General features: G+C 39.8%; 1 protein-coding gene across 3 annotated transcripts in view; it reads right to left on the reverse strand.

Moving 5' to 3' along the window:
• Nucleotides 1–12,221, reverse strand: part of LOC126175666 (RISC-loading complex subunit tarbp2) — a 130,382-nt gene that overhangs the window by 107,531 nt on the left and 10,630 nt on the right. For 2 of the 3 annotated variants that reach the window (XM_049922579.1, XM_049922577.1), the window contains exon 2: nt 3,064–3,223. In XM_049922579.1, coding sequence (XP_049778536.1) covers nt 3,064–3,220 — 157 coding nt within the window. In that variant the 5' untranslated portion in view covers nt 3,221–3,223. Of the gene's footprint in view, nt 1–3,063; nt 3,224–7,571; nt 7,793–12,221 lie in introns of those variants that run through there. The other variant, XM_049922578.1, reaches the window with a different exon arrangement.

Consider the following 12,221-nt stretch of genomic DNA (forward strand, 5'->3'; position numbering starts at 1 on the left):
TTCGTTTGCTCCCTGGTTGGTAGCCAATGCTACTCGGACATATTGCCTCCCCCCAGGGGGAGAGGGAAGAAAAAACCCTGCTACTAGTGGATATATCACTGATAAATCAATCTTATTCTGAAACCTGTTCTCTGAACTTGTTCCCAATTATACCCAATTCCTTATTCTGTAACGTGAGTGCCCTTCCAGTTCGCTGCGAGTGGGCCGCTCGGCATAGATGGCCAATACATTGAGCTACCCTGTCGTTGCGATCACAGATGGCTGTCCATGAGTATACCAAGAAAAACCCTGCATTAACCGCAACATAATTTTCTCATTGGTCAAATCCCTTTTCCTCCTAAGCCACAACACCCAGTATTAAAGCTTCCGATTCAGCAAATCACTTGCGAAACTACTAAATACCACGAACTCCACCTACGATCAACTGCAGGCATTGATTAATGCTACCCCACATTTTTGCACTCATGCTGATCAAGATGATGAGTAAGCCTCTCTTCAGCATGACCATACTCCCCTCCTTCCCCCACTACTACTACTAACTTCTACCCCTGTCGTTCTTTGGACTTGCCAGTTTAGATTGCCCAGTGACATAGTGACACTTAAGTTAACCATTGACGTTTCACCCCCCCACTACTACCTCAGGTAATTACTTACTACTTTTTCATTCACTGTAATACTTCCCTTTCGTAACATAACTACCAGCTGGAGCTAACAAGATAAATTGTTGCGCTGTTTCTCACTGAGCAAGCGACCCACTTCTGCAGCCATCTGGTTGTACCAGTAATTGAACCACAGTTCGTGGCTAGGCAACAGTATTTTATACACCGTACCCCACCCAGTAACAGCGACTATCTTATGTTACAAATAGTTTCGAGCAACCCAGACCTACCGTGTGCTACTCACTGGTAGCGGTTTACTATTTAATAGCTCACTGTGATATCACTACCCCTCTAAGGTGTTAGCACACTTGCCTTACGCCCGTAACATGCGACTCCCCCCCCCCCCCCCCCTCTCCTGTGGTATTTATCAGAGCAACCAATGGTACTACCATCGCCTGACAATTGGCCATCTCTCCCGAATCACTCAGATTCCCAGCTCTGGAGCTAGTCCAATAAAAAAATAGTTATGGTCCGAGTGGCATGTGGAGAGAGAAGAAATAGTAAATAATTAAAATACCTCCAAAAGAAGAGGCATGGTCCTCCTTTAGACTTAAGTGATACAATGCCCCACCATGTGTGTGTGAGAAGTGATGCAAAAATTTTAACCCGTTCCCCCCCTTGTGATCTGTGCATCGCTCCTCCGGAAGGAACCCCCCCACTTACACGCTTCGGCGCAAGTTGCAGAGCGCCACAGCACGCCGCTGCCCACTGTGGTCAGCAACCTGCATCACTGCCAGCGCCAATAGCTGATTGCCGCACCTCACACCACCGCTGCACCATCCGCCGTTGTCCCAAATTTTGTCACACAAGATTCTATTGGCAAATTATTGTCATTCTTTCAATGCAAATTTAAAACAAAATAATAAAAAATGTATTGTTAAAATTATGTAAGGCCATCCTTCGCAGGAGCCCTCCCCCCCCCCCCTCCCCCCATGCCTCACTCCTGCGAGAGGAGAGAAGGGTGTACAGTGGGGGCCGTTATTGAATGGATTTAATAGTATAAAATTTGATTTTTATTTTTCACTTGATGTTCGCCAGTGCCTTCTGACTGACAACTAGTTGCAGCATATAATTCACGTTGCACAAAACTGGGCAAAACCTCTTTGAAACTCACGTGTTGAACCATCAGCAGCTAAACACGTGTTGCTGACAAGGTAATGCTACCGAACTGCGCGTCCACAACTTGGCTATCCAATAGAGAGGGTTGAAGGTGGCCACGTGGGGATACAACCGCAGCCAGCTGCCGGGAGTGGACATGCTGTCCGCTCTCTTCTGCTGGCAGCTTCCGACCCGACCAGACGCTCTCCTCTCCCGCTCTCTTGGCCAGCAGCCCATTTAATTTCGGTGGCTTCTCTAGACCTGCCTTTCCTTTGTACAGCATTAAACAACCATGCACTTAAAATATGTTTGAATTTTCACCTCAAAGGGTGCCCACTGCTTTCCCTTCCTCGCTAACTCTGACACTTTAATAATAGTGTTGTCACTGTTATGTATCTCTCTTGGCAAGAATAAATATTTTGCCTCCTGAAAAGTACTGCCCACCAAGTCTGTCTCATAATTTATTAGTTTCCTCATTACAGAAGCTTTTAGATATGCATTTAATGTATGCTGGACAAGTAGTGCCCACGACGTCTAATGAATGCACACAAAAACATTTTGTAATAGGCATCATTGGACTGTCCGCAGCTCATGGTCTTGTGGTTAGTGTTGCTGCCTCTGGATCACAGGGTACCAGGGACTGGGCGTTTATGTTATTATCATCATCATCAGAACTGGAAAAAATGTATCAACATCTACAGAAATGTACAAGAAACTGCGTAGTTATAATTCAAGTTGAAGGGCCTGCCAAGCCTCTGACAGAATTATTCACACAGCAGAACTTGACGGGATGGTAATGGATCACATTACGCAACATTTAACAATGAGCACATGTGAACTTGCACAGAAAATGCAAACTTTCAAAAATACAGTGTCTAGAGCACTGACAGAGCAACAGTATAAACAGTAGAACACCAATTACAATCTGACAATCAATTGCATTATAATGCATACATTGAGACAGATGGACATCACTTTGAACAACTGCATTTTAGGACGTTAAGTTGTTTACGCCCATAAAAAATTGAATATTCTTCTCCAAGCATTATTTCCTGATCTCAAAATACTGTCTAGAATCTTCTAAAATTTGTAAAATTTTCTACCTAACGGTTAGTGAAACTCTGGATTTTATCTGCTTATAATCACTGTAACTAATAATACATATCAACCTAAAAAATCATTGATACCTTAAGTGTGTACCTAATGAAGCTTACTCATTAGACTGTCACTGATAATACAATGTGATACAATGGATCATTGGTGTAAGTACATCAAATATTTTTTTTAATTATTAATGTAAACATACCAACAACATCTCCAACTGTGACACGGTAACGGAATGTAGGCTCATGAATTGCTCCCTCTATTTGGACAAGTTCGTATTTCGGAGTTGTCCCACGGCGACTTAGCAGCTCCTGCAGCACCGAGACAGGAGTCTTCCCCACTGCTGCAGCTGCTGCCATCGTCTGATAAATTAATAACGAATCAGTAGTCTTTGTAAAAAGTTGCTTAATTACATTATTTCATAGAACAGTACAAAATTTAACCATTCTGAACAACACACAAGAGAATTTTTTATTCAACCTATAAATAAAAAACTTCATTTCAATAACAACAAAATCATTGTAGGCTCTCAGTTTTTACATAAGAATTCTTATTTGAGTCAACAACAACTTGCATAACATCTTTGTTCTCTTCTAAGGATCAACAATAAAATATTAATACAACTGGAAAGATACTACTCCACAAATAATTACATTTTAATGGCAGTATACACCAAATACTGTACATGACACATCACAACTTTTGGACAAAAAACTATGGTGTATCCATCAATTGTGTTAAATATATGACTCATTATTTTCAAAACTATACTGTGACTATTACTTCTCATACTGTACTGGAAGAATCATCCATATTGTCAGCCTCAATTATATAAGACAATTTATGGTATTACCATTCTATTTTCACCTAGATGAAGTCCTCATTAAACCACAAGTAATTTTCTGTTTTTGTTTTCTCAAGAGGAACTCCAAAAATTTCTCATGCTAGGCTCATTACTCTGCAATGATGAAACTCAATGGTTTATGCCTCTTAAGAATATGGCAAATAATTTCGGGGAAGTTATAGTATGAAGGTAAAAGATTTTTCTGTTTTGTTCATCAGACTGTTTTCAGATGCGCGCAATATGAAAATACAAGTGTCTACAAGTTCTTACGAAAATAATGAAATAATTTTGTCTCAAGAAACTAAAGTTTTAAAATTTGCACAAATAATTGTCTCAAGAAATTAAAGCTTTAAAATTTGCACACTTCAAGAATTTGCACAAATCCTAAAAACATTTTTCTCACTTTGATGTTGGTATTTCAAATATAATTTTCGAAGTACGATGAAAAAGTGATGAAAATCACATCCAGAAATCAGCTTCAAGGGTTGGGGACACCAACTGGTTCTTCTCAAAGGCTACTTTAGCTAGCTCTTCCACATAGCCATTTCCTAAAATACTGACTTGGTTCAATAACCAGAGGAAGACAATGTTGGCTATTGGTCTGTGTAGGTTTTATAAGAGCATTTGGAATGTCATACACGGTGGACTGTTCCAAAAGGCATCCTGTTATTGCTAGGGAAGAGCTGATAAAAGTTGTCATATACAAGAGTTTCTCTGCTGAAGTGAGTTTTGATACAGATAGTGTCAATTCTGCCATATAAATGCTTCATTCACTTGCTACAGAATGCTGTCTGAAGAAAAAATGTTCAAAATGTGTGTGAAATTGTATGGGACTTAACTGCTAAGGTCCCTAAGCGTACACACTACTTAACCTAAATTATCCTAAGGACAAACACACACACCCATGCCCGAGGGAGGACTCAAACCTCTGCCAGGACCAGCCGCACAGTCCATGACTGCAGCGCCTCAGACCGCTCGGCTAATCCTGCGCGGCAGTGTCTGAAGACTTTGTGGACATATGTACATGCAACTTTTCCTCAGGGTTTGGAGTGATCTGTGTAAGTGGATACATATTCTTGAATGACAGAGTAGAACTGATAGCAACAAATTCCTTGAGCTATGTCACTTACACGCCATGTTTGGGGTCCAACTGCGTGGCAGGATAAGTGGTGTACACTGCTGGAATGAGATTACAAGAGAACATTTCTAAAACATACCTTATTCTTCCAGCCCCACTATTACTATTTCTCTCTCTCTCTCTCTCTCTCTCTCTCTGCTATGCAACTAATAAGTGTTATGGTTATGGAAGAAGACTGAACAGAAGCCATTCTATATATTTTAATTCTGCAGTTAATTACAAGCTGTTAACATTGTAATTTCATTGGAGGAATACTTGCCTCCACCATGAAGCTGCTACTGAGTCATATGAAAAGCTCCCATCACAGGGTTGAAGGAAGGAAGGAAGGAAGGAAAGATGGATTAGGGTGTAACATCCTGTCAACAAGAACATCATTACAAACTGAGCACAAGCTCAGGCATTTAAGGATGGGCAAAGAAATTTTGGCACAACCTTTCAAAGAAACCACCCTGGAGCTTGCCTGGCACAATTTAGAGAAATCACAGAAAATCTAAATCTGGATGGTCCAATGTGGATTTTAACCATTGTCTCCCAAATGGGAGTCCAGTGTGCTATCTACTATGCTGCCTCACTTTGTGTACAGGGTGTAATAACCCAAGGATAGATGAGGAAATGGATCCATCTGTTATCAGTGAGATTAGTGACATACAGAATTTTATAAGGACAATTTTAACTACTCCTTGGAAGGTATTTCCAAGTTAACAATCTACTTCCTGGAGGTTTACTGAAAATAAGATGGTGAGTTGAGCCTTTAGTTGCTTGACATGTGGCAGGCAAATTAGCTTACTATTGAGGAATAAGCCCAGGAAATGGGAATGGTCGAAGCTCCTAGTGAATTGCTGGTGAGCACAGCAGGTGTGTGTGTGTGTGTGTGTGTGTGTGTGTGTGTGTGTGTGTGTGTGTGTGTGTGTGTGTGTGGTGCGGGGGGGGGGGGGGGGGGGGGGTTGCATACCACAATAATGGTTTTTTGTTTCTTCTCAGCTGACACACTAGCCACAAGCGGCAGTTTAAACATCATTAATTTATATGAAATAATATCCATATAATTAGGACCCTTGGAAATATTAAATATTTTAATTTTTTTGATTTATAAAACTCAATAACATTTACTGCTACGGTAAAAGCACAGAATTCCCTGAGATGTGAAATTTCTGAAATTCCCAGGAATTTTCATCTTTTCCAGGTAAAATGCAATTTACTGAGAATTTCAGTTCTTCCAGAAGAACTGCCACCCTGATACAGCATCAATGATACATTAGGCCCTGCTGTGGCCACAATTCTGTTTATCGCAATGCAAAATTCTTTTCTTGTCCACCTAGGTTGCTAGGGGTTGATCCTACTCTCATGCAAGAGAATCTAGAAGATACGAAGTTTTGTACAAAGATGGCCACATTGCTCATGATGTCCTATTCATGCCTCAGATTTTGATCTCTCCGTGTGGTGTCATACGACTTTTATAAGTAAAGAAAATCTGTGATAAGACATTGACACTGCATGAAGGCATCTCATGGTAGATTACAGTTGTCTACGATTATAAACAATCGATCAGCACTGTCTCAATCCAAACTGAAGTACTGTCTTATTTTGAGAAGAGCGAAACAGTGATCTGTTTTACTTGCTAAAAAACATTTAACAACCTAGATTGCTTTAAGACAACTGGTTTCAACAGACTCTGCTGTCATCTTCAGGTCCTAAAATTGTTTTTGGTGTGGAACATGGCGTTCAACCTTATATGCTCAACAAATATCTACATTCAAGCCAGCATGAAAGCCTTATTTGCCACCTGCCCTGGCAGTTTACAGAGAGTTGCCATCAGGACAGTCACAAAAGTCCTTACTATGAGCATTTATTTCCCTGTTTTCGAATTTGTTAATTTTGCTTTCTTCCATTATGTAGTAAAAATTCCTTCTACCCATATTTTGTTGAATGTCATTCATATAATTTATTTCTCTTTGTTACTGAAGTAACCGAGCATCTAGTAATGGATTGTGACTGGTCCTACGGTCATATCTCTAAAGTGTGTAAAAGTGTTGCTAAATTCTCACTCAGTGGAAAGGGTACAACAAAACAATTCTGAACAACACACTATATGTGAGTACTGTTCAAACACAATTTATTTACAGTCTGAATAACATGAATCAATGGCGGCATCACATCACTATACAGTGCTTAACACAGCTTCTTCGCACAACACACAGATGTTCCTGAAGCAGATTTGTGGCTGAATGCTTCAGACATTATTTCAACAATGATTAACATACAATGCTGTGCATTTGGAAATGAACTGATAGGAAAGCAGGCTGCAGAATTAGAATACCTTGATGGAGAAACCTCAGAACAGAAAATAACCACAAGACCATGAAGAAAAAAGTTAAACAGGTCCATTCCCTGTGCACATTTGTCAAAAACATCAAGAAAGGACAGTGATAAAAGGGGCAGATTTCAGAAATAATAGTAGAGTTAAGCAGTATTTACAGAATTTGCAATTAAGAGTTGCAAGATGTGAGGAAAGTCCTACTAAAACAACTGACGCATTATTGGTTAACATAAAATAGAACTATGTTGTCAACTGGGGCTGCAGTTACAAGTTACCTTACAAGAAATCATTTTTGCAATTCAAGTCACTGGAAAACATTCGTCCTGTACAAACCACAAAACTTCTTGAAAGTGCAGAACATTTACAAGTTTGTGGATCCAAAAATTAAAATAAGACTTCATCACTCGTTACCTGCAGCTATAAGCAAACATGAGACATGTCAAGGCTGCAGGAAACTGCAGTTTTTCTATAAAGAATCTGAAGAGGTTTTCTCGCAGTAGTAGTAGTAGTAGTAGTAGTAGTAGTAGTAGTAGTAGTAGTAGTAGCAGCAGCAGCAGCAGCAGCAGCAGCAAACCAAACCATTGGCACAGAGTCAACATTAAATCCAGTGCCTTAATCAAGTAGCAATAGCACTGTAAAGGAACAAACAAAATGACAGTAGGACAAAAATGCATTTCTAGGAACATGATAAAAGCCAGAGTTAATCGAGATTTAGATTAACTATTTCCTTTAGCTATCAGAAATGTTTCCATGTCAAATATTGAAAATATTTATTTACTTATTTAAATTAAAACCAATAATCACAGAAAAGAAGCACTAAGCAAAATGGCAGAGTTAGGAGGAATATTTTAGACACAAAGAAAATCATCGGCAGAGAGGTCTGCATGAGAAACAAAATATTTTGAAGGAAGAACAAACAGCTACAGAGAAGATAATGGAAGTCACCAAGACGAGAGAGGTCTCTTGTAGGATTTGATTGCATTTAAACTGATGGAAGTATCAGGTAACCCTAGAACAGGCAATGAAATTCTATCGAATTTGGCTGGGTGGTGGTGTTTAAGGGGAACTCAAGACATGCTGATGGCTATTGTGTGCTTAAATGATGAGACTGAAGACCAATGGATCCACTGACAGTGGCAATGAGGTGTCGGCCATTTCTTAGCAATTCTGTCAACATGAGGGTAACTTGTACCATTACTAGACTTTTCTTTCATGCTCCACTCACAGATAGAGCAAGGAAACGAAGACTATCTATATGCCTCCGTGTAAGCCCTAATTTCTCTTACCTTTATGGATGTTACACAAAATATAGGTTGGAACCACTAGAATCACCCTGCAGTCAGCTTCGAAGGCTGGTTCACTAAATTTTCTCACTGGTGTTCCTCAAAAAGAAGTCATCTTCCCTCCAGAGATTCCTGTCCAGGTTCCTGAAGCATCTCTGTAACATCAGAGTGTTGACTGAACCTACTGGTAACAAATCTAGCAGCCCACCTCTGAATTGCTTCACGGTCTTCCTTTAATTCAACCTGGTGGGAATATAAAACACACTAGCAGTACTCAATTGGTTGGCTGGGGAGGGGCCAAACGGCGATGGCATTGGTCCCAGGATCCAAGGTGGCAGAAACTAAGGGAAGAACAACGCCAACAGCATAGTCCAGTCAATGGCAAAGGCAAAGTAAAACGGGAAAACAAATAGGTATAAGCAATGTCAGGGATGACAGGAAGGGTAAAGAACAGGTGGGGAGCAGTGAGAGCAAGGGGAGCCCAGAGGCACTATGCGTGACAGGGTACCAGCAACACCCGAAGCATTGTTAGCTGCAACACGCAGAAGACATGCTTTGTTGGTGCTGCACGATTTTCTAGATTTTGACAGATAAATTCATGCTGCAGTGTTGTTCTTCAGCAGGCCAGAGTAGAAGTGGGCATGGAAACAGCTAAGTAAAAAGTCGGTGCAATTCGCACATTTCCTTAAATGTAAAAGCAGACTTTGGAATTTTCCTTTTTGCAAGACCGTGTTTGCAAGATTTATGTGCCAATCTGAAGTTCTAGATTCACATATTTTACTGTTCACATTGCTTCTGCATAATCTTTCACTATCAGTACTTGTTTGTATTGTGACATACTGTGAAATCACAAACATTCGCGAGTGCCACAATAAACTCATACTGTTATCGCCAATTGTAGGCTTACACTTGTGCCCTTTTAAAATTTTTGAGAACAGTATACCTGTCCTTGTTGAAAACCATCTTCCTCTAGTTTCATCGTATGATTACGTGAGAAATACGTCACTTTTGAAAATTTCTGAGGCTTACAATACTATATTTTTGTAAGTTACCGGTACAAATGCTCTTGGATAACTCATATTGCAGCAAGGCAGCATTTTTGATTCACATTTACTGGCAAAGACTGTATCACTCCAAATTTCATTTTAGATCAGTGCAAATAAATGTGCGTTTTTCATAATTTTTGGAAGTTACCATTGTCCTGTGCATAATCTCACAGTAAATGTTCGTTTGTGATTTAGTTACTCTAGCAGATATTCTAACATATTGTGTTACATCTATTTTTCCCTTAAAGATAAGTATATATTATCTACATTTATCATAAATTAACTCTATTCCCAAGTTTGCTAACTACTACAGTTCACCTCAAAAAGTTTCAGGGAATCAGCAACTTTTACTTCAGGTTTTTCTGTTGCCTTAATAATTCCTTTTTTTAGTTCAGCAGACATAAAAGATAATCACCTGGCTAAGTTTAATCATAGCCAACACTTGGTTCAAGAATCATAAAAGAAGGTTGTATACCTGGAAGAATCCTGGAGATACTAAAAGGTATCAGATAGATTATATAATGGTAAGACAGAGATTTAGGAACCAGGTTTTAAATTGTAAGACATTTCCTGGGGCAGATGTGGATTCTGACCACAATCTATTGGTTATGAACTGCAGATTGAAACTGAAGAAACTGCAAAAAGGTGGGAATTTAAGGAGATGGGACCTGGATAAACTGAAAGAACCAGAGGTTGTAGAGAGTTTCAGGGAGAGCATTAGGGAACAATTGACAGGAATGGGGGAAAGAAATACAGTAGAAGAAGAATGGGAAGCTCTGAGGGATGAAGTAGTGAAGGCAGCAGAGGATCAAGTAGGTAAAAAGACGAGGGCTAATAGAAATCCTTGGGTAACAGAAGAAATATTGAATTTAATTGATGAAAGGAGAAAATATAAAAATGCAGTAAATGAAGCAGGCAAAAAGGAATACAAACGTCTCAAAAATGATATTGACAGGAAGTGCAAAATGGCTAAGCAGGGATGGCTAGAGGACAAATGTAAGGATGTAGAGGCTTGTCTCACTAGGGGTAAGATAGATACTGCCTACAGGAAAATTAAAGAGACCTTTGGAGAGAAGAGAACCACATGTATGAATATCAAGAGCTCAGATGGAAACCCAGTTCTAAGCAAAGAAGGGAAGGCAGAAAGGTGGAAGGAGTATATAGAGGGTTTATACAAGGGCGATGTACTTGAGGACAATATTATGGAAATGGAAGAGGATGTAGATGAAGACGAAATGGGAGATAAGATACTGCGTGAAGAGTTTGGCAGAGCACTGAAAGACCTGAGTCGAAACAAGGCCCCGGGAGTAGACAACATTCCATTTGAACTACTGATGGCCTCGGGAGAGCCAGTCATTACAAAACTCTACCATCTGGTGAGCACGATGTATGAGACAGGCGAAATACCCTCAGACTTCAAGAAGAATATAATAATTTCAATCCCAAAGAAAGCAGGTGTTGACAGATGTGAAAATTACCGAACTATCAGTTTAATAAGTCACAGCTGCAAAATACTAACGCGAATTCTTTACAGACGAATGGAAAAACTGGTAGAAGCCGACCTCGGGGAAGATCAGTTTGGATTCCGTAGAAATGTTGGAACACGTGAGGCAATACTGACCTTACGACTTATCTTAGAAGAAAGATTAAGAAAAGGCAAACCTACATTTCTAGCATTTGTAGACTTAGAGAAAGCTTTTGACAATGTTAACTGGAATACTCTCTTTCAAATTCTGAAGGTGGCAGGGGTAAAATACAGGGAGCGAAAGGCTATTTACAGTTTGTACAGAAACCAGATGGCAGTTATAAGAGTCGAGGAGCATGAAAGGGAAGCAGTGGTTGGGAAAGGAGTAAGACAGGGTTGTAGATGTTATTCAATCTGTATATTGAGCAAGCAGTAAAGGAAACAAAAGAAAAATTCGGAATAGGTATTAAAATTCATGGAGAAGAAGTAAAAACTTTGAGATTTGCCGATGACATTGTAATTCTGTCAGAGACAGCAAAGGACTTGGAAGAGCAGTTGAACGGAATGGACAGTGTCTTGAAAGGAGGATATAAGATGAACATCAACAAAAGCAAAACGAGGATAATGGAATGTAGTCAAATTAAGTCGGGTGGTGCTGAGGGAATTAGATTAGGAAATGAGACACTTAAAGTAGTAAAGGAGTTTTGCTATTTAGGGAGTAAAAGAACCGATAATGGTCGAAGTAGAGAGGATATAAAATGTAGACTGGCAATGGCAAGGAAAACGTTTCTCAAGAAGAGGACTTTGTTAACATCGAGTATAGATTTAAGTGTCAGGAAGTCGTTTCTGAAAGTATTTGTATGGAGTGTAGCCATGTATGGAAGTGAAACATGGACGATAACTAGTTTGGACAAGAAGAGAATAGAAGCTTTCGAAATGTGGTGCTACAGAAGAATGCTGAAGATAAGGTGGGTAGATCACGTAACTAATGAGGAGGTATTGAATAGGATTGGGGAGAAGAGAAGTTTGTGGCACAACTTGACTAGAAGAAGGGATCGGTTGGTAGGACATGTTTTGAGGCATCAAGGGATCACAAATTTAGCTTTGGAGGGCAGTGTGGAGGGTAAAAATCGTAGAGGGAGACCAAGAGATGAATACACTAAGCAGATTCAGAAGGATGAAGGTTGCAGTAGATACTGGGAGATGAAGAAGCTTGCACAGGATAGAGTAGCATGGAGAGCTGCATCAAACCAGTCTCAGGACTGAA

This window comes from Schistocerca cancellata, chromosome 3 (genome assembly GCF_023864275.1).
Source record: "Schistocerca cancellata isolate TAMUIC-IGC-003103 chromosome 3, iqSchCanc2.1, whole genome shotgun sequence".
Lineage (NCBI taxonomy): Eukaryota > Metazoa > Arthropoda > Insecta > Orthoptera > Acrididae > Schistocerca > Schistocerca cancellata.